At 31.6% G+C, this 22,515-nt stretch overlaps 1 protein-coding gene across 5 annotated transcripts in view; it reads left to right on the plus strand.

Moving 5' to 3' along the window:
- The window catches only part of LOC120343430 (uncharacterized), a 31,507-nt gene that overhangs the window by 3,312 nt on the left and 5,680 nt on the right, over positions 1–22,515 (plus strand). For 2 of the 5 annotated variants that reach the window (XM_078111275.1, XM_078111277.1), the window contains exons 2-34: positions 5,787–5,876; positions 6,274–6,403; positions 6,908–7,005; positions 7,094–7,345; positions 7,736–7,859; positions 8,232–8,367; positions 10,427–10,574; positions 10,826–10,978; positions 11,146–11,292; positions 11,630–11,836; positions 12,204–12,404; positions 12,793–12,867; positions 13,214–13,408; positions 13,733–13,822; positions 14,158–14,337; positions 14,519–14,602; positions 14,955–15,089; positions 15,268–15,357; positions 15,637–15,771; positions 15,924–16,007; positions 16,262–16,399; positions 16,627–16,707; positions 17,130–17,324; positions 17,405–17,494; positions 18,769–18,903; positions 19,256–19,354; positions 19,691–19,849; positions 20,060–20,149; positions 20,476–20,610; positions 20,854–20,943; positions 21,287–21,472; positions 21,762–21,851; positions 22,181–22,318. In XM_078111275.1, coding sequence (XP_077967401.1) covers positions 5,805–5,876; positions 6,274–6,403; positions 6,908–7,005; positions 7,094–7,345; positions 7,736–7,859; positions 8,232–8,367; positions 10,427–10,574; positions 10,826–10,978; positions 11,146–11,292; positions 11,630–11,836; positions 12,204–12,404; positions 12,793–12,867; positions 13,214–13,408; positions 13,733–13,822; positions 14,158–14,337; positions 14,519–14,602; positions 14,955–15,089; positions 15,268–15,357; positions 15,637–15,771; positions 15,924–16,007; positions 16,262–16,399; positions 16,627–16,707; positions 17,130–17,324; positions 17,405–17,494; positions 18,769–18,903; positions 19,256–19,354; positions 19,691–19,849; positions 20,060–20,149; positions 20,476–20,610; positions 20,854–20,943; positions 21,287–21,472; positions 21,762–21,851; positions 22,181–22,318 — 4,362 coding nt within the window. In that variant the 5' untranslated portion in view covers positions 5,787–5,804. The remainder of the gene's footprint in view (positions 1–5,786; positions 5,877–6,273; positions 6,404–6,907; positions 7,006–7,093; positions 7,346–7,735; positions 7,860–8,231; positions 8,368–10,426; positions 10,575–10,825; positions 10,979–11,145; positions 11,293–11,629; positions 11,837–12,203; positions 12,405–12,792; positions 12,868–13,213; positions 13,409–13,732; positions 13,823–14,157; positions 14,338–14,518; positions 14,603–14,954; positions 15,090–15,267; positions 15,358–15,636; positions 15,772–15,923; positions 16,008–16,261; positions 16,400–16,626; positions 16,708–17,129; positions 17,325–17,404; positions 17,495–18,768; positions 18,904–19,255; positions 19,355–19,690; positions 19,850–20,059; positions 20,150–20,475; positions 20,611–20,853; positions 20,944–21,286; positions 21,473–21,761; positions 21,852–22,180; positions 22,319–22,515) is intronic. The other 3 variants (XM_078111276.1, XM_078111278.1, XM_078111279.1) reach the window with 3 other exon arrangements.

Raw genomic sequence — 22,515 nt, forward strand, 5'->3', positions numbered from 1 at the left:
GATAAGATCCATTTGGGATTCATTTAATATAATACAGACGTTGTTTGCACATAAAATATTGTTTAACGACCAAACTCCGATAAATGTCAAACATGTGATATATGTTTGAATTCCGTTGCATGATTTGTTGATTTACCTATTAGAATGTTGAACAAAAATGAGTTGGCTTTATTCATATATTTAAATAAAATGTTGATTTAACTTGCTTTTATTTGGAATTTTCGAAGGCAACACATATATATACATCGTTGCGTGAATTGCATTGGAATTGAAGGAGTTTGGGGAAATTAGTGAATTGAAACCCGTTTTTCTCTGAAATCTGATTTTTTAAATAATATGTTTAAAACGTATACCAGTAAAATGTGAGTAAAAAGAGTAAAAATTCAGAATATTCATGTTATAAATTGTTCGAAATAGCGCGTTTCACGATGCATGTATACTGAAATGCTTTCAAATTTCGCTATTTATCGTGTTAATATATCAGGAAATTTGTTTTGCTCTATCGTCATTGAGGTTTGATTAATAATAATTTGATAAATAATGTTTTTCTCACTCACATATATCCAGTTAAATTTATTCGTAACTTGTATATATTGCTACCATCATCAAAATAAAACAGGGCTGCAGCGAATATTGTAAACGAAGTGGACCTATGAATCGTTTTGTTATTATTTTGTTGTTGTTAGTCTTTTTCTTGTGGTTACCGTATGAAAAAATCGTTTCGTGCTTTTTTTGTTATATCAAGTACGCTTCAACCGAAGCAAAATTGAATTCTTGACAAAACTCAAATGTATCCTTTCCTTGTATACATTGTTGCCATGACCCTAGGTATAAAACAGGGCTGTAACAGTTATTATTAATATGACCGCTTTAATCAAAGTTTAAATTGAGAAGGTCGTTTGTTGACCGTTAACTGTATTTTTCGACAGATCCCAGGAATTTATAGGGTAGTCACCAATATAAATGGCCAAATGATGCACCATATGATATTTATCGAAGCTTTATATTGCAATCTAGGCCCCAACGGACGCCCCATATCATATGCGAGTATGGTGCTTATGCTCTTTCAGCTGTCTGCGTAAATAAAATTGTCAAATATTCACAAGTGAGAAACATTTTAAAATGTAAATCGCACATAACCCAGATTAGAAAATGATTGTATTGTGTCCCTCGGTCTATATTTATGTGCGAGCCAAACTAGATAAGTAGATAACTCCCCCGGCGAAGTTGTATTCCTAAAGATATATTTCTTTGTAAACAAACTAATCTTTACTGCGATGACGCTAATACGTTTATTACGTGTACCGAGACAGTAGATATTGATAACAACGAGTTCCATGTAATTTGATATTCAACATCGTATGAATGAAAATGCGAAACATTTCCCGAATAAACAGCAATTTCGCAATCGGTTGTACGAGGGCTCAAAAGGAATTTTACTGTGTTATTAATAATAGAATTAAATATAAAACAATAAAGTAAGTCAATAGGAACAGGTACTCGCGTACTTGCTATTAAATTTGGTTATATATATGAGGTTGAGGCAAAGACATATCTATACCGATTTGCAAGTAAGATAAAACGTTTTGTATATAGTATCGTGGATGCTCAAACGTGATTCATTGCATATGCATTGCGTTCACGGATTAATTCAAATATATTAAAGTTTTTACTTAATATTCGCACATTCTCAACTTTAATATGATATATAAATTTCAGTTAAATCTTTTCTATATCAAGATTAAATGATAATTAATGACTTTCATGTTTATGAAAATGATAATTTATCGGTTATTCATGATTGGTTATTAATATTGGTGTATTAATAAAGGTGTTGAATAAAAGCATTTTATCACAACAACATTTTAGCAAAACGATTTAGTAGACCGCTGCGTGAATAGTATAATATCGTTCATAGCAATAACAAATAGACATTTAATCGAGTGCATAATTTTTTTCAATAAACTAGATATTATTGCAAACTCCAAGAAAAGTTCAAGCAATCCTTTCTTTAGTTTAGTACCGTTATTGCCTATTCTATTTCTCCACAAGATGGCGAGAATAAGAAGCAAGTTACAGTCCAAAATAGTGCAATAATAATGCGATACGTTGTCACGGGAGCTTAGTAAATGGGGCTCTATACGTAAAATGTAACGCATCAGCCAGTACGCCAATAAGGTAATAAAAATGGTTGTAGATGGCTAGTCGACACATCGAGTGGCTGTTGTCCCAATGTCAAATACCATTTGGCAGCTGTTAATTTGTCAGCCACTGAGAAATAAATGTTTTGCAAAATAAGTTTCCCATTCAATCGGTTACACTCTTGATTGAAAAGGTTCGGCAACCAAACCCTTGAGACTGCAAATTAACAAAATCGAAAAAAAATTGAAACAAGAGAAATATAGTGTGATTCTGATTGGAAATCGGCTAATATTAAAATATTGCTACTAAACTGTCATTTACTGACAACTAACAACAAAAGTAACTTAACTTAATTATGCACATCTTATTCATATTTCTATCAGAACATGATCATGAGACTCAGTAAGAACAGATTTGGCATAACAGTGGCGTGAAAATGCGATCATTTGATGCGTGTACTCTCACGTATATGTACAAAAGTACAAACGAATTATATATACGTCTGATGTGAATTCGTTTTCAGAGGCATGTAGCTTAGTAGAGATATGAGTTCACGCAATTGAGAATAGCTTCTTGGGTTCATGCACAAAATAACTAGCTTTTAGAATGTGAACAATATGCTTTATTTTTTTAACGAATAATTTTTTCTGCAATCGAGTGCAGCCCTGGTCCAGTTAAAGATGAGCTAAAAGTATTCTATGGTTGTGGATTTTTTTTTTTCGATGGTGATCAATGTAACGTATTTTTTAAAGATAAAATTTTCATATCAGGATGTTGAAGATTATCAAAAATATCGATCTCCGCCTGCTATATCCTGCCATGCACGACTAGGTATTGACATAGAACTGGAGTGTCCATGAGCAAGCACCATAAATGTCAAGCTTGCTAATCACAAGCTTATAACCAAGTTGTGATTAATAACGTTGTTTGCATATCTGTTGTCAAAGCATTATCAAATTTGATGTTGAGGCATTTTGAACTCGTTATGAAGTAAATTTAGCTGCAAACAATTTTTTAAATACAGAATAGCATGAGTTTGTTTTCTTTAAAAATAGTTGATGATGTTAATTTTCGGTACTTCCGTAGTGTGTGTACCAGGTTAGGGTTATGGCATGATTCCCTATTTTAGTTCGGATACTGTCTGTGTTAGCCAAGTGAACATACCCCCTAGCCATAGGGTTCAGTTCCTTTATACAACCTGGTGTAAAGTTGGCGAACAAAGTTAGTTGCTTCCATATTGGTACACATACTTTTGGATCGCCAAATTTTGTCTTCACTTAGGTTGGATCTTATGATATGGGCGTTGGGGTATGAGAGTATGAATTGCAGACAGGGTCATCTTAAGATCAAATCACTTTACATATGCTTTTACAGCGCTTTCAATTCTGGGAATTATTGTGGTAATTTTTTAAACTAATGTTTCAGAGCTGTTCCTATTTCCATTTAACGCTCCCAATTTTTCTTACAAATATAGACACATTTCTGAAGCCTACTACAGGGTGAGGCTAATCAATTGAACTAAATATAATTAATGAAATATTGATGCGCATATACGTCAGGAGGTCCCAATCAAATATTTGTCATGCAACTCAAGGGTCCTGCTGCACATTAACACAAATTTCTATAACGTTTCATCTGACCAAACTAAGACTTCTTTAGACAAGCAGTTTACAACAACGACAAGAAAATAACAATCATGCGGTTTAAAAATACGGCGATAAATAAATTTGTTTGAAATTAAATTCTCAGATTTATTTTAACTAAACAATGAATAAATACTATTTTATATTTAAAAAACATATTGCCATGTAAAAAATACGACAGGTTCTCGGCATGGGATAAATGTTCCACGGTATACTTGATCTCACAATATGTTTCACTAGAACATTTATCAATATGTTCTAGGCTCAGCTTTTGATAGTCAGGGACAGGGTTCTTTTGCAGTAATTTTTTGGAAAGCGTTGAAGTTCTTTTGATTCTTGGCAGGATCCATACGCTTTTGATGTGTCAAAATAAAACTAAATCAGACTTTATATTAGGGATAGACTTTCGATAATACTCCCCGTAAACTAGTGCCTGTGCTACAGTAATAAAATAATGATACACACTTGCGAATAAAAGATATCTCATGCATGGTATTAAATAGAACTGGGCATTTCTTAACGAATATTCGAATTGAATGCGATAGTATGATCACTGGAGAAATACTGGGCATCATCAGGTATTTAAACATACCCAGCCCCAGTAAAAATAATCATTACCCTAATGTACACCGCCAAGCATTGATCTTTATGTTAATTGGATGGACAAATTTCCGGCATTTTTATAGCCTGTGTCATCATATTTTATTTTTCGACCTTTCTCTTGTAGTCTTTATTAATAATAACTTGGTAAGTATTCGAAAGTTGAAATCCATAGTAAATTTTTTTATACCTTCACAGCTTGAAAAGAGGCGATTTATGAGCATTTAGGATGATATAATACCGTGGTATTGTTTTGGCATGGGAATGAGATTGCATTTTCTAAACGTTGCTGTCAAATATTAGATAAATTTTACTAAATATGAGAAAAAGAGCAGAGAAACCTTATTGAAAGAAGTAAAACATACAGTTAATCATAGTGTTTCACTGGCTCAGATATGAATCTGGCTAATGTCAAAAATTAAGAAGGTGATGTAAAATATATGAAATTAAATAGATTTTCCCCTCTGTTACTTCGAAATTCCTAATGCATACTCCTGGCGTGAAAAATACCATGTATAAGTTGCCATCCATTCTGTTCATTCAAATTTCTGGGTATACTTGCTTCCACGAAATTCAACTTCATCTAAATCAGGACTAAACCGGAACGCTTTAGTACTCATCCGCATGCTATCAGATTATTTTGTACGATAACAAAACAACCAAATTATCAACGCCAGTGTCGCGGCACCCCACGCTACGCTACACCAATACTAACTTGAAACACTGAAAGTCTTACTTTGCCAACAAACACGCCCTGTATCTAACTGTAGTTGCCAGGTTATCGAAAGAAAAAACGCGAATATTAATTTTTATTTGTGTAGTATATTTTCGTGAACATCAAACGTATATCAAAACACTGGGCTTTATCTAGATGAGAAATAATTTTTAGGAAAAAACTTTTTGTCCACATGTAAATAAGTAAAACCATATAAATAGCCTTACAAAAACTTGAACAGTTTCTTGCAACAGTTCTTACGTCTTGATAGCAGTGGCTTTATGACGACAGACAAGAAAATCAAACAGTTGGAAATAATGAACAATTGAGAAAACACTTGAAAATATTACGCAGAGTTTCTAGTTCACCATGTGCAATAGCTATCTCAAATATAATAATCGGCCTAGGATTTTTCACAACTGCCATAAGTGCAAGTTCCATATAATCGGAAATTCTTATCGTTCCGAAAACGATAAATTATACTTCATCGTTGTTTTGCTTGTTGAGCCACTAGCTTGTAAGTGTTTATCAATTTTTGACAATATTCGTTAAAACTGTAAATGTACTTTCACAACTTTTTTAATTTAATAAAAGACAGTTTCTGTGTACCAAATTACGGCCATTATGGTCCACAAGGACCCGAATTCACTGATATCTAAAACTTAGCGGTATATCCTTCGTTTCAGATTCTATAACGTTCAACGATGGGAGATGTTGGAATCGGAATTGATTTCGGAACCTCGTTTTCTTGTGTTGCAGTTTGTAGAGATGGAAAGGTGAAGTATAGTTTTATTGCTAAAATACTTCTCGTAGTTATTTTATTATTGGTTATACATTTTATATATTCTATATTAATTCAAACCCAAACACATTATTACATAATATATAGCTTTGTTAGCTAGTGTATATTGCGATATATCTAGTTGCCGTGCAATGTCCCACTTATCAATACCTTGCGCTTTCCCGTCTACAGTATATGCAGTAGCCTTTAGCGCGAAAATAAATTGCATGGTGCATTATTCCGTTCGGTAATCGGTATACACTATACACCATAAAATAAGGAATATTACCATGCATCACTCGAGTTTTATTCATACAATTAGAATCCCTTTTGTAAATGAAATGATAATTAGTATTTTAACACACAAGTTTGTTTTGTTTATTAATGTTTAGGTCGAAGTGATTGCGAACGAGCATGACAAGCGATTGACACCTTCGTACGTTGCATTTACTGAGGAAGAAAGATTGTATGGCGACGCTGCAAGACATCAAAACCCATTGAATCTAAAGAATACATTCTATCGTATGTGATAAGGATATAATTTATATGAATATAAACATTGAAATGACGTTTGAAAATCAAATGAACCGATTATTGACGGTTCACTGGTAATAGACAAAATGCTATAGGGCGTCCTAGAGTAATGGTTAACTTATATGTACACATATATCAGCAAACGTTAGTTGCAGATAGATAGTTATGCTGGACGGCTTAAAACAAATTCACTAGTATTACTTCAAAGAAAAATATCACTGAAAAAAATCACCTTTCACTCAGGCCAAAGATCACATATACAACAGTGGACAACAGTAATATTATCGGACGTTGTACCAAAATCGGATATTCCAAAACGCAAAAACAACTAGCGAAACTACTGTGCATTGCAACAGAGATTATACATGAACAATATGTATGTTTGACCAGGATCTAAAATTTTCTATATTTAGAATGATTGAACAGAACAAATATTTAAAATGATTTACGAAAATATTCTAATTTAAGCTAATGAATTCAATTTTGTTTTAGAAACTAAAATGTTACTTGGGCGAAAGTATGAAGAGATTCCAAAAGGCGCATTTATTGGATATGATATAGAAGCTTCAGACTCTAAGTTGAAATTACCAGTACGTCTTATTGCTTTATATTGTTGAATTGAGTAGGAAACTTTTCTTCACACTTCACTTGTCGCTAATATTAAATTTTGAATTGCAGTTTATCTACAAAGGGAAAAATAAACCTTTAAGTCCGGAGCAAGTAAGTGCCATGGTTATTGGGAAAATGAAAAAAGATGCTGAAATTTACTTGGACACTGAAGTGAAGAGAGCAGTAATATCGGTCCCTACTAGTTTCAACCACGCTCAGCGGAAGGCCACGATAGATGCAGGAAAAATTGCTGGTTTTGAAACTGTTGAGTTAATCAATGGTACTACAGCAGCTGCCATCGCATATGGACTAGATAGAGAAGTAGGATTTAATATCCCATTTTTATATTCATTGCAGTATAATTTACTCTTTGTTGTTTAATGGATATATTAATCTTTTAAAATTTACTAATTCCTGAAATTAATGTAATTTTGTAATTATAATTATTCGAATATGATAAAATTGCTTAGCAAAGACAAAGCGGAAATATTTGTCCAATCAAATTTGTTGAATGATGATTAAATCAGATGTTAAACCCATTCTAACTTTATTTTGTTCATGAGATTTTGCCATTCCGATTTGTTTTATTTCTGGGTAATCCAATGTAAAGTTTTTATAACAAAAGTTTCCGAATCTGTAACTTTCCTCTTGAATAGTATACTACTGCAAGTACAATTTATCTGCGAATGCAAACCTTTCCTACATTTTCAGAAAGACCAGGAACGAAATGTCCTCATCTTAGATTTTGGCGGTGGAAAATTTGATGTCTCCATCGTGAAAATACATAAAAGAAATTTTCAAGTTATGGGAGCTTACGGTGATTCTTGCTTTGGAGGTAAAATTCACGATACAGAACAAATATTATAATTTTTCGTAGTTTCAAATTTTAATATAAAATAGTATTGTTTAAGTCAATTCGATGGAAGCTGGATGGCTGCACATTGTAAGACATGGAACTCCACATAATAGCATTTTTGATTCGTGGTCTATTAGGTATAATGTATAATACCGTTCTTCTAAACTCTAGAATCTGGAGGATTGTGACTGGGCAAGTTTGTCATGCTTAAACGTATGCTTTCTGATTCGTAATTAATGTTTAAAATGTGAAGCCATACAATTTTTTTAATTTCAATTCAGATTTATTTATAAAAAAATATGGGCAAGAAATGGATTTCTGGTATAAAATACAAAGTTATTCTGCTAACAGGTGAAGACTTTGACAACAATCTTGTTCGACACTTCACAGGAGATGAAAGTAATTTCAACGACAAAAAAGCTATTTGTCGATTACAAGAAGCGTGCGAGAAGGCAAAAAGAACACTATCTGGTGCTTCGCGTGCACGGTAAATTTCGAAGTTTTCTATTATTTCCCGAATTATTTAGAGAAACTGTGTAATACTAGATTTCCACGAATTATCTCAGATAATGATAATCAGATACATAGCAATCATTTTATGTAAATGCTATTACAGCGTTAAAGGTTAAAGTATATATATCTTCATTTTTTGACACATTTTAACGTGAATCTAAGCTTTGATTGCAATAGAATCGATTAATAATTTATTTCATTGATATTCTCAGAGACTATTGAAAAACTTTTAAAAAATATTTTAACCCTGCTAAAACGCTTAACAACAGTGAAAAACCGTCTAAAAACACCAATAACCCTGCTAAAACGCTTAAAAACAGTGAAAAACTGTCTAAAAACACCAATAAACCTGCTAAAACGCATAAAAACATTGATAGACCGTCTAAAAACACCAATAACCCTGCTAAAACGCTTAAAAACAGTGCAAAACCGTCTAAAAACAAAAATAACCCCGCTATAACGCCTAAAACATTAAAAAACTGTCTAAAAACACCAATAACACTGCTAAAACGCTTAAAAACAGTGAAAAAACGTCTGAAAACACCAATAAACCTGCTAAAACGCCTAAAAACAGTGAAAAACCGTCTAAAAACACCAATAACACTGCTAAAACACTCAAAAGCAGTGAAAAACACGCTAAAAACACCAATAACCCTGCTAAAACGCTCAAAAACTGTGAAAAACCGTCTAAAAACACCAATAACCCTGCTAAAACGCTTAAAAACAGTTAAAAAACGTCTAAAAACACCAATAACCTTGCTAAAACACTTAAAAGCAGTGAAAAACCCGCTAAAAACACCATAACCCTGCTAAAACGCTTAAAAACAGTGAAAACCGTCTAAAAACACCAATAACCCTGCTAAAACACCTAAAAACAGAGAAAAACCGTCTGAAAACACCAATTCCCCTGCTAAAACGCTTAAAAACAGTGAAAAACCGTCTAAAAACACCAATAACCATGCTAAAACGCTCAAAAGCAGTGAAAAACCGTCTACAAACACCAATAACCCTGCTAAAACGCTTAAAAACACTGAAAACCGTCTAAAAACACCAATAACCCTGCTAAAACGCTTAACAACAGTGAAAAACCGTCTAAAAACACCAATAACCCTGCTAAAACGCTTAAAAACAGTGAAAAACTGTCTAAAAACACCAATAAACCTGCTAAAACGCTTAAAAACACTGAAAACCGTCTAAAAACACCAATAACCCTGCTAAAACGCACCTAATGACCCGTGGTGTTCCTGGGTCATTTTGACACCCTTCTATAATTTTTTTAATATTTCACCAACCAAAAATGCCAAAGACATCATTAATGTGTCCCTAAAAAGCTTATTTTTGTCGCTTTCCACTAAAACGCGCCCACATTACGTATCGTAAATGCGTCCGACCATATGCCTGTAAGAAGAGAGAAATTTCAAAAAATTTCGAGAAAAAGTTGCTCACTTTTAACGCTGTGGTCAACACGTGATTGATATGCGAGAGAAAGAGTTTTCCTTTGGACGAGTTTTACGTCACCTTCAAAATAAAACAAAGGTGGGATTTGTAAGTGAAGTGATATTCGTTTTATCGAAGAGCATTTGATCGCGTGCTGTCTGGTATCTTTGTTTGTTTATTATGAGCCGGAGAACGTTGCTCGCGCCTTCAAAATACTTCGTTTTCAACTAACAATAGATATTTGTTTATTTTTAAGCTTTGAAATACTCATACAAATAAATTTGACCTTGTTGCAAAATAAAAATTATACATAAAAAAAATATGATGACGTCACCGTAATTGAGAACACTCGGATCAAGCATGGATAATTTAAACTCAAACATTTTGAGTTTTGAAATTGGTTTTGTTCACATGCAGACCACTATGAAATACTTTTGACCCCCCAAAATAGATTTAATTTAGCCATAATCCCAAATTATGACACAGATCTGCCATTTATGACCGGGCCGATCCTAGAGAGTTAACTCAATAAAAACATGCACAAACGAATACTAGATGTGTCCTATAATAAGCAATGTTTATTCTTTATTTTGCAGAATACGTGTGGACTGTCTTTTCGGTGGGAAACCTTTTAGTTCTGAGATTACCCGTTCTGATTTTGAGGATATTAACAAAGAATTTTTTGATAGAGCTATGGAGATAGTTAAAAAAGTTTTTAGATGCGCAAATGTGAAGAGATCGGAGGTCAATTAAATTATTTAATGTCGACATTTGTGTTTATAGGCCATATGCTACTGTTGTATATTTTATTATTTCAGACGGCATATGACAGTTGATATGTACATATATACTACAGACGAAATAGAGTACGATTATTCTTACGACTCATCAAATAAGCTTATTGTAATTAAATATCTTTCTATGGCATAACCAAATATTTAAATAACTGTTATGTCAACCATTATATGCCTTAAATTTCTCTTTTTTTTTCAAAGATCACCGAGTTGGTTCCAGTCGGGGGATCAACTCGCATCCCCAAATTTCGTCACCTTATTCAAGAATATTTCAATGGAATGGAATTAAGTAGAACAATTAATCCAGATGAGGCGGTGGCTTGTGGCGCAGCATTTCATTGTGCGAGCAAGAGGGTGGGAGTGGTACCTCATTTCAAAGTCATGAATAAAGTTTTTACTCGATTTTATTTAGTAATGTTTGAAATCTTGGCTGCGATTGAATTATTTTAAATGTTAAAACAAACACGAAATTTATTCATATACACAGTAGTTGTTAATATGGTTATTTTATGTACTTTCAGATAAATGGTTATACGATGGTAGATGTTGCTCCTCGACCAATTGTGATTAAGAGTGACAGAAATACACAGGAATATACTCTTGTAAAACCTCAAACCAATTTACCCTCATTTATAGAACTGACCGCTCAACCGGGAAGCCAGTGGCAGGTAGAATTGTGATATAATCCATTCAAAATTTATTTATACTTACTTCCAACGCTATGAGTAACGGCGTTTACGCATAGAATATATTTGATCAACATTATTTTTATGTTTATTGCATATGGTGATACAATATACAGAACACAATACGATTAGGCTAAAATATAATCATAAAATCGCATTAGAGTTTTGAAACAATTTTTATTAGATCGGAAAAATGTTCAAATTTTCTATCTAACGTTACTAACCCATAAACTACGTTTTGAATTTGGTGCCAAACCCGGTTCCGACTTGAGATTGTAACGAAACTGTCTGCCTGTAATTTGTATAATAATTTTTTTAGGTTTTTGAGAATGAACCTTTAGTCGGCAGCACGAAAGACTCGATATTTACTGTTCAAGCCGATTCCATGACTGTAACTGAATTTTGTTGGAAAATAGACGTGAATGGTCTTGTCAAAATTGAGACTTCCGTAAAAGGAGATAAAATTAAACCGATTATCATCAGCGGTAATAAACGAAATGTTACAGAAGATAAAATTCAACAAATGGCACGTATTTTAGTATATGCGGCGTTTTACCTTTTGTACATGAACGAACAGTTTATTTTTGCCCCTACTATGCTCACAGTTCAGTAATTAATTAAAATCACCTGCGAGCAGCAATGTATGTAGGAGGGGGGCGGGTAAAGTATAAATATTTTCTTCACATATTTGTGTAGTGTTTGTTGTTTTCGTCGTTTGGAAAGTATTTCTTTCTCTGATACCGATGACCAATCTTGCATTTTTCGCAATATTTCGTTCTTTCTTTTCCTATCATGGAACAACTTAGAAACACTATTCAATACACCTGGGAACATTTATGTAACTTTTGACTTTTTAATTAACCTATTTCATCTATGCTATCTTGTATTTATAGATGAAGCAACATAAAATGTTTCAGGAGGATGATGATATGATAGCACAAGCAAGTGACGCGCGCAATGTACTAGAAAAATATGCATACAGCGTCAAACAGTCAGTCATGAATCCTAAGTATAAAGACGAGCTCGAAGATCACGTGAAAGATGAAATAACTGCAGAATGTAACAAAATTTTAGAATGGCTGGATGATAATCAGGTCAATTAAATTACATTTCACAATAGTCTGACGTACCTGTATTGTTCACTCGATTATTTTAATGATTGAAGATGACTTATTTAACTACTTCAAAAGGATCTATTTGGCCTATTGGCCAAATATATATATAAATTTGATATGGTATTATTTAAAATTTTAGATATACTATTCAAAATCAAATTTGATGAATTTATCTTGTAAATATCCTGTGAACAAACTACTGTGTGAATATATTAATGATTCCAACTTTTTTTAATTGGATATTAGTAACAAATGCCAACAAAAAACAACTTTGTGTAATTTTGAATCGTAATTCGTATTAATAATGTATTAATTATTTACTTTTTATTACACTTCTTTTAATATTCATGGATTATCTATATTAAAGAGTGCAACTGCAGAACAATCTAAAACTAAACGAACTGCATTGGAGAAAATTTGTGGGCCGCTTTTGAAGATAAAGGCAAGTCATGTCAGAATTTATATTTGAAACAAATTGAATACGAAAATATATCTCATTGTATTTATCCTAAACATATATTTTTTGTTGCCCATTAAAAAGCGTAAGACAGATAAAACTAATAAGGTAATTAATAAGTAATCCGTTATCAATAGCACATATATATACCAAATTCGCTGAAGAAACCAAACATTTGTTAATATATTTATCAAAATTTTCATTTGATGAGATTGTTTATATTACACAAATATCGTTGATGTGGACATCAAATTTAGAACATAAATTATATTTTCAAACTCAATGCTATTCAATAATTTATTTGAATCTGGAAATGTTGTTATCATTATAGGCCATGAACTTAGAACAGCAAAAAATCAAAGCGGAGGAACGTAAACTACGAGAGAAAGCAAAGAATGATTTGCAAAGTTTTATTCATAATGCTGAAAGCAATGCCAAACTTCAGCGCTTTGAGAAATTTATCAAAGAGAAGTCAGCTATTCTTCAAAATTGCTGTATATTGGGTAATTGGATGAAAGACAATCAGGTTGGAATAGTTTCCTTTTATTCATCTGTATTGACTAACTACTTGTTCTGCGAAACATTTTGTAATTTTTTATTATATTTTGGACATCAGTGTATATTATTGAAATAATTGAGATCAAAACACTAATCCACGAATAAATTAACATATGTTTGTATTGGGGTGTTAAAAATTTTTGCTGTTCATTTGTAGGATTACACATTTATCTATTGAGCGGTAAATAATTTATCCGCGTTGATGCGCAATCTTACCTACTCGCCAAGCATTTAACAAAAATTATTATTTAAAAAAAAGAAATAATAAAACCTCATTTGAATACTTAATCAGGATGCAACCAAAACTGATATATATGAAAACTTGGAGAAATTTCGAAATTACATTGCGTCAATATTTGAAAAGATGGAACAGTATTCTTCGGTATGGAAAACGGAGTTATTGACAATACAAATTATAGTAACATTAGAAAAATATTTTTAATGAAAAATTACCATTTACAGATTAAAGGTAATATTGAATTTAAATGAAATTGTTATAAATTGTTTCCGAAAACTTTTAAAAGACTTTATGTCTTTGAGATTTTGTCTTAATCTGCGGGTGCATAATATAAATCTTATTTTAATTATGTTAATAACCTAATTTTCTAACAAACCCACTAAAACATGAGTTCAACAAGACAATAAAACAAACAGCATACAACAAACTTACACAAATACTCTGTTTAATAAGCATCGTTTATATTTTTGTTTACATAGGCAGAAACTCATAAAGAACCCCAATTGATTTCTGAATCAAAACAAAAACTTGAAGAGTGCCTTGACAACGTAAAAACGGCTTTATCCAATACAGAATACGCCGAATTTCTAACAGACCATGAAAGAAAGAAAATAAATGAATACTATGCTGATGCATATGCACTGATCGAAAACCCATCGGTGGGATTTCAAAATATTTACTGTCAGAACATAGTTGTTATGCAATAGTTTAATCATAACTTGTTGTATAATATTTTTTTTCGTAACTTTTTTCGTCAATAATATTTAATTGAGTTCCATGTTGTGTTATTTTCATTTTAGTTACTGTATCGATTCCTAAGTTAAACAAATGATTTTGCAGAATCCAACTCCCGAAGATTTAAACGAAAGAATAACGTCACTTGAACTTAACTGCTATCCTATTTTTCGTGGAATAGATAATAAGGTGAAACGTTTGTTAAGCTTTATTGCTCAGCTAAGAGCGAAAATGCCAAAATCTCATGCATAATGCATATAACGTAATTCGACAAAATTATTAATCAACCTTTTATTTGCCAATAATTTCCAGACTCGAGACATAGACCCAAGTCATCATTAATTAAATCGTTAAAGTTTCGAAATGATCCGAGTCATCTAAATGAATGAATCGCAATCGTGAGTAAAACCGTGAAACTTAAATCGATGGTTGAGTAGACTTAAAGTTGACTCATTATTTGACTTTACAAGCGGCCAGGAATTTATAAATTTCTACCCAACACTGATTTTACAAAGCACTCATATGACGATTTGAAATTCAGGTTGCAATAAAAAGCCTTGTTACCTTGCTCAAGGAATTGGAAGCAGACTTGAAATATGAAAGATCAAATGATGCGGAATTGGTTGAAATGCAGAATGCCTGTGGCCGCGTCCGTGAATGGATAAACAATAGCAAAGTGAGAATGGTTTTGAACAAAATGGGTATAAAAAGTCAATATTTCAGATTGAATCGATTTTCAATTAAATTGCAGAAAATTCATTATGCCATTTCACTAACTTGCGCATACTCTGAATAGATATTTTAAAGCGATCCACAATAAACAATCATAGGAAATATTGATATGCTTTGTTTAGGCTCTTGACACAGAAGAACTTGTGAAGAAAAGGAAAAACTTGAAAAAACGTCGTGGAACTCTATTCGGTCGTCTAAATCAGGAAAAACAGGTAGGTGTGATTTCTAACAAATTGCTTTATTATAAAACTGACAGTAAATTTGCACATTTATCAAAATGAACGCTTCAAGTATCTAAGGAACATGTATATCTGCAAAAAAATCATTGTAAAATTATGGGAATTGTTTTTAAAAATCGATAACAAATTTTATAGAATTGAAATGAAATTCAATTTCTAAGATTGTAGATTTAACGATATGATAAATTGTAAAACGTATGACAATAGAGATCTATTATAATTCTTTCAATACAGCTCATGCTTTACACCCAGGTTCTAAAGAAACGACTACAAGATTATCTTGATGAAATGGATGAGAACATCAGAAATGAAAGGTCAGACGACCCAGATCTCCAGAAATTACAAAAGACTTTCACCAGTGTGCAGGAAAGAATTAAAACATGTCATGTACGGATATATTCATTTAGATATTATTCTCGAATTAATTCAATCTGTCAAAATATAACAATACTAATAACTCGTGTTCATGAATTTAGAAAGGAGTCTATTTTTATGAAAAAGATATTAAAATTACTTGATCTATTCTAAAATTTTTTCAGGCTTTCGGTGAATTACTCCAGATGCAGGATACATTAACAGAATATCGAAAACTGGTTTTTGATCGATTGAGCGGAGAAAAAGAGGTTAACTTGGTTTATCAAAATTTTCATATTTATATATCGAAAACTGGTTTTTGATCGATTGAGTGCAGAAAAAGAGTTAACTTGGTTTATCAAATTTTCATATTTATATATAAATTAATGTAGAAATTACTGATCTATCAACATCTTATTATATCATACGCAAGATAAAATGTTTAATTTGTATTTATAAATTATATGAGGTCATTCTGTATTTTGTAATATTGAATTAAATATTTACTTGAAATTTAAATCAGGAGGCGTCCAAAAATCTAACTTCCAGCACTCACATATTGAAGAATTTACTTGAACAAGCATCCGAGCTTATTGAAAATGAAATAGATGACTACAAGCAACAGTATGAAGAAATCATGAAATGGATGGAATCAAATCCGGTATCACAAAGATAATGTTCTGAGTTTGAAGAAATATAATTATATCTTTTGTACTAAAAAAATTACAATCGTTAATAATTGTTACTTTTGGAATAATACTAGAAAAAATAAATAAATAGGTTTTTAATTTGTGCCTCTCTAATTCCTTAGACTTTGCTTCTGTAATGCCGGAGTAAATTTAAGTGGTTCATTCTCATTGTTTTGTCTACAATTTTTTTATTTTTCAGAATGTCAAAAAATCAGAGTATGAATTGAAAAAAGAAAGCATTGATAATATTTCACAAAAACTTCTACAAAGATTGGAACAGGTTGTTTTGTAGTAGTTCTCCTAATTCTATTGATAAATCATGTTAAATTATTGTGAACGTTGAGAATGAGAATATCTATTGGAACTTTTTACGACCAACAACTTAATTTGAACAAAATTTTTAATTCATTTTACTTTTTCGTACCTTGCCCTTCCCTGTGCACAAGCGCCTGTAATCGGATAAAAACTCATTTCAGTCTACATAAATTGAATATCTTTGTGAGAAACTGTTAGTCTACATTGGTAATTGGCCATATGGGTCACTATTTCCAACCCACTGTAAAATAAGCTATTTTCTACAGAAATTGCAAAAAGTTAAAACATTAAATACCACTTGGTTCAAATTTTGATTCGATTCAATTCCATAATATCCCTTAACTAATTGCATAAATTTTTATAGAAATATTCATGATCGTTTCAAAGTTTCAGGTACAAACAAAAGAGATGAAACGCGAAGAAGTGGAATTGCAGCAGGATTTAGTATCACTTGAACATTTTAGCAAGAAAGTTTTTAATGTCACAGCTGAATTGGCCAAAACAAATAAAATAAATTCGAACAAAGAAAAATCTATTATGAAAACCTCTAAAGAAATATTAAAACTAGTAAGGAATGGTGAGGTGTGTTGATATCCAATATCATATTTTGCATTCATAACGGACATAAAATATTTCAGTTGGAAAATATATCCCAATTTCAGATAAAAACCAGGAGTGATTGCAAAAAGTTTCATGATAATCTTCACGAAATTTATAAATCTTTACATGAAATAGAGAAGCAAAAAAATAAGGTTGGATTAGATTATTTTAATATATTCTATCATTTTCTGCTCATATGTTGGGTTATTAAAATTGTTTTATTATTATGAATATAATTATCCAAAAAAATATGATTGATATAATCAGAGAAAATTGTACAAACAAGTTTTTTATGTCATACATGTAAAGATATATATTTAGAGCTCAATGCAGTATTTCTCAAACTGTGTGCCGCGCACACTAGTGTGCCGTGAGAGATTCTCAAGTGAGCAGCAGAGCTTTTTGGAATTCTAGAAAATAAGCTGTTTGTCTTACACATAGACATGCATTCAACCTATGAGATTTGAATATCCCTAATTAAGTAGACTGATAATATTATTGCATTTGACTTGTCGTTGTAGTAACAAATATTGTTCCAGTATACTTGCATTGTGATGTCATAATGTTTTTGTAAAAATGAGATCCACCTTCCACTATGTTCACTTGCGCGTTGAGTTAGGCCAGTGGTCGGCAAAATTTGTGTACCTGCGGAACGAATATACACATTTCTCCCGCTTACGAACAATCGCCACAATTAATATATTATCCAACAATATTTTGTTTTTATTCACTCATTCTCAATAGGAAAGATAATGTGGTTATGAAAACTTGATTGCCCGTGGTACGGTACGTCGTTCAAATGACGATCTGCCAAGCGAGTACGAAGTTTGCCGACCCCTGAGTTAGGCTAACAGGAAAGCAAGTTTGGTCGAGTTTTGTCTATCTGCTTACAAATTCTATTCAATCATCGGTGCAAAAGCCATCAAAATAATCCATCCATTTGCATCTACATGGCTCTATTAACCCGTATTTTCTGCTTTGGCTCTAATCAAAAGCAAAAAAGGGAGCGACGGACCCTCGTTTCTCAAAACAGGCACACACATCGCAATAACATTTGTAGAATAATTCGCCCAAGTCTAGCTCAAATTTTTCACAAGTGTGCCGCGCGATTTTTCTTTTTTGCTTAGTGTGCCGCGAGCAAAAAAAGTTTGAGAACCACTGGCTTAATGCCATATCCCCTTCAATTTTTTAAATTATGAAATGTATTCAAAATATTTTATATATTAATATTTATAAATAATAAATATTTTCAATTTAGCGATTATGTTCTAAGCACTTCGAATGCATTTGCTTGATTTTACGACACGACTTTCGTAACATGTTTGTGCTATACATGAATTGCGCGTTTTGGAGATATGGGGTTTAAAAAGAGCAAACACTCTATTTTATTATTTTTGTCATACATTAATTATAACGGTTTCTCTAGGAGGATGAAAAGGACCTAGTGATCTTTGTTGAATATGTCAAAACTTTAGCTACTAGTGATCAAGATAGTGATGACTCTAACGCTTTTGTTCTCAACAAGTGTGACGAAATTTCCAAATGGATCTCAAATAATAAGGTACTTTATACAGGGTGTCCCAGTCGCGCACAATGCATGTAAAAAATAAAAAAATAATACATAAACCCAAAACAAATAAAACATGAAGAATAAATTATCAAATTCATGTGGTACGCGACTTCTGGGACACCCTGTATAAATGTTTCAAAAATTAATGTTATACCAATAAATTCATATAGGCAGTAATTTCTGGTATGGCGACTTTGGAGCACAAATCTGGTTTATTTTTATTTTATTTATTTCATCAGATTCAAGCAATGTAAAATATTCAACTCTTTATAGAATTGTTACATGAATGTCCACTTTTTTTTACTTATTTAAAATATTAAATAATTATTTGACTTTATTAAAGGAAGCGATTAAGAATGATTACGATTCAAAAAAGGAAGAATTAAGAAGTGTTGCTCAACCTATATTTGATCAGTTGGATCAACAAAAAGAGTTATTGAAGGTTTTATGAAAAAACTATTAAATACCAATTTGAATAAAGAAGTGAAAAGAAATATAAAAAGGAAAAGAGTTTAAATAATTGTGACATTGAGCCTAATTTGTCATTTTTCAAAGTAATTATTGGTAATGTTTCAGTCTGTGATATTACCGTTGAGTTATCCTTGTTGGACGTATTTAAAATTAATGATATGTCATGAAATTTGTTAATCTTGCAAGAAACTCTATGGAGGTTTTTATTATTAAACAGTAGTCAAAATAATAAGCACCACAGTATAAATCAAAACTAGTGTTTGGTTGATTGTGCATTGTTAAAGTGAATAAATATTACTTATTTTAGGCAGAGCAAAGGAAAGCCAGGAGGAGTTTGATAAACTACGTAACAGAAGCTAAAAACTACCTTCTCAGCCCCGCAAACAGACAGAGATTGTCCCTTGTAACGCAAAATGGTCTTATAAACAGCTGCAACACAGTCTTATCGTGGACTTCTACGAACAAGGTATGCATGCATACGAAGTTTTAAAAAACATTTCTATTTTGAATATTACATTAAATTTGAGACTGTACCCATTACCGCAATAAACTGGTTTATATTACAAATATTAGTTGTGGTTGGCCAACATGTGATAAAGCTTCTTTAGCCTTTATTAGCCGTCCAAAAATAAAAAAAAATATTTTTATATTATTTATGTTAATCAATATATTATAGGCACCAGACCCTTCCGACTGTGAAAAAAAGAAACAAGACTTCAACCACATTTGTATGAACTCCGTGAATAATATGAAACAAGAGGACAAGGTACAATTTCACTTGACCAGTTAAAATTTATGTGACACTCATTCTGTATTCTCCCAAATATTTCTACACTAAGTTTGATACAGGATGTCGTAGAGTTCACTTTTCTTTCATAACTACCGGCATTTTTTATACTACGAAAACTAATTCCAACAACTAGTTCAATTTAAATGTTAGTTAAAAAAATCTTTCACATCCCATTAAAGTCGCATGCAACTTTATCGTTACTACTTTGATTTCCTTTCAAAACTATCTGTGTTACAAAACTCCCTTTATTTTTAATATTTTTTTTATATTTATGGATTGGAATTTTTTAATTCAAAATTTAGACTTTTGCTGAGGAGCTAAACAATTTAGCACGAAGGGTTGATAAAGATATTAGTAATTTGAAAAACAAAGATGAAAATTATCTCAAACTACAAAATGATGTTGATAAAATTACGGAATGGATTTCTGCAAATAAGGTAACACCAAGGATAAGATGAGATACTATCTCTAATTTTTACAGTAAGTTTTCATTAGAAGAATTTGAAAAATAAATATGACTTCCAATTTATGAAATGTTGCTAACTTAAACACATTTCAGATACAATGGTAATTTATTTTCAATTTTTATTAAATTGTAATGTATATATTATAATATAATTTTGCATCTAAGTAATTTGCAAGATGCATATTGTATTTAATTATACAAAATTACATTTCAGACGGCCGTTAAATCTGAGTATGAATCTAAAATTCAACAGTTGGATAAAATTCAACAGTATGTTACAGACAAACTAAGTGAACAACAGAAAGTAAGATTTCAAGTTTCTCTATAATAGAAATTCCTTAATATCAGGTAAACTTTACTCCAGTTCATGCATAAATATGTGGTATTAGAAAAGTCTAAAACTAGTGACAAAATGATAATGATCACATCACTTGAATTTCGATTACGATACGTGTTACGATTAAGAATATAATAAATTTTTTACTTCAATTGTATTATTAAAAACCAACCAATCATTCTAGTTGAATAACAAAATTATTTTTGTGGTATAACAAGCAACGTAAACCGTGAAGTTTGCCTAGATTTCAAATTAAAATTCGCTAATTTGTAAAATTTAATTTTGAATATTTTTCTAACATTCATTGTAGATAGAAAATAGGATGCGTAAAGAGGAAAAAGAACAACAGCAGTCAGCACGACAAGCTTTCAAAAACGACGTTTTGGAAGTCCACAATTACTTGGATAGCATTACGGAGGAACGATTATCGTCGCGGGTGAAAACTGTTCATCTTGATCAATGCAAAGAACATTTAACTTGGATGCGGGATCATCAGGTACAATATGCTTGTAAACTATTTATTCTGTTGCGTTGAGTTAGTTATATTAGAATGTATAAGCTGTTGGATTGTGGAATTGTTTATTTTACTTACAGTTTTTTATTACACTTTTAGATTTATAGTTATAAAATACGTTTATTAGCTTTTACAATAAATTAGATACATTTGTAACAGAATTTTTCATTTTAGCATTTTCGGGAATGTTCGATATTCCACGCATTGTGCAGAAATGCTGCCAGAAACTTGATTAGTCAATTATTTGGTTAATTTAAAAATTGCTGTTTAGACCTCTCAATCAGCCGAACTTGAACGAAGACAGAACTGTTTTAAAAAAAATATTGTGCCAATTATTGACAATTTGAAGCAAGAAGATATGGTAATATATATTTTGGGTTGCAGTGTAAATATCTAACAACAATTTTAAACTATTATTTATTCCAACAACTGATTTATATTGTAATATTTTGACATCAAGTTTGTTTGACCGTAATGTTTTTAATACAGGTCAAAATTGGAATGCGTCTATAAATTCCATTGAATCGCTTTTGTAAATAGAAAACTAGCAATGTGAGTTTTAAAATAAACATAAGTCAATAATTCCTACTAGTATTTTCTCTCATGCAATTGTGAAAAAGCTATGAAATATTCGGAATTTCTTCCACAGCAATAGGACTATTCAATCAGTTTTATTTTTATTTTTTGCAGAATGCCCTCCATAAGCTCCATGAATTACTCAAAGATGTTAAAAGTGCGATTGATAGGACGGGAAACGACGAACTCAAAGATAAAGAAAAGTTACAATGTGAATGTACTGACATTACCGACTGGATTTTCAAAAATCCGGTAGGTTCCAAGACCGAAAGTAAATGTAAAGTGACATATTATAAATGTATGATAATATTTGCTATAAAACTACGTTCCATGAGGTTCAATTTTAATTACTCCCGTTTTATGTGAACCAAAATGACGTACACCAGATAGCAGTATGTGTTAGGTATGTGTTGTGTTAGTATGTGTTACCAGGTTCGGGTTAGGCCATA

The sequence above is a fragment of the Styela clava genome, chromosome 3, assembly GCF_964204865.1.
Source record: "Styela clava chromosome 3, kaStyClav1.hap1.2, whole genome shotgun sequence".
NCBI classification, from domain to species: domain Eukaryota; kingdom Metazoa; phylum Chordata; class Ascidiacea; order Stolidobranchia; family Styelidae; genus Styela; species Styela clava.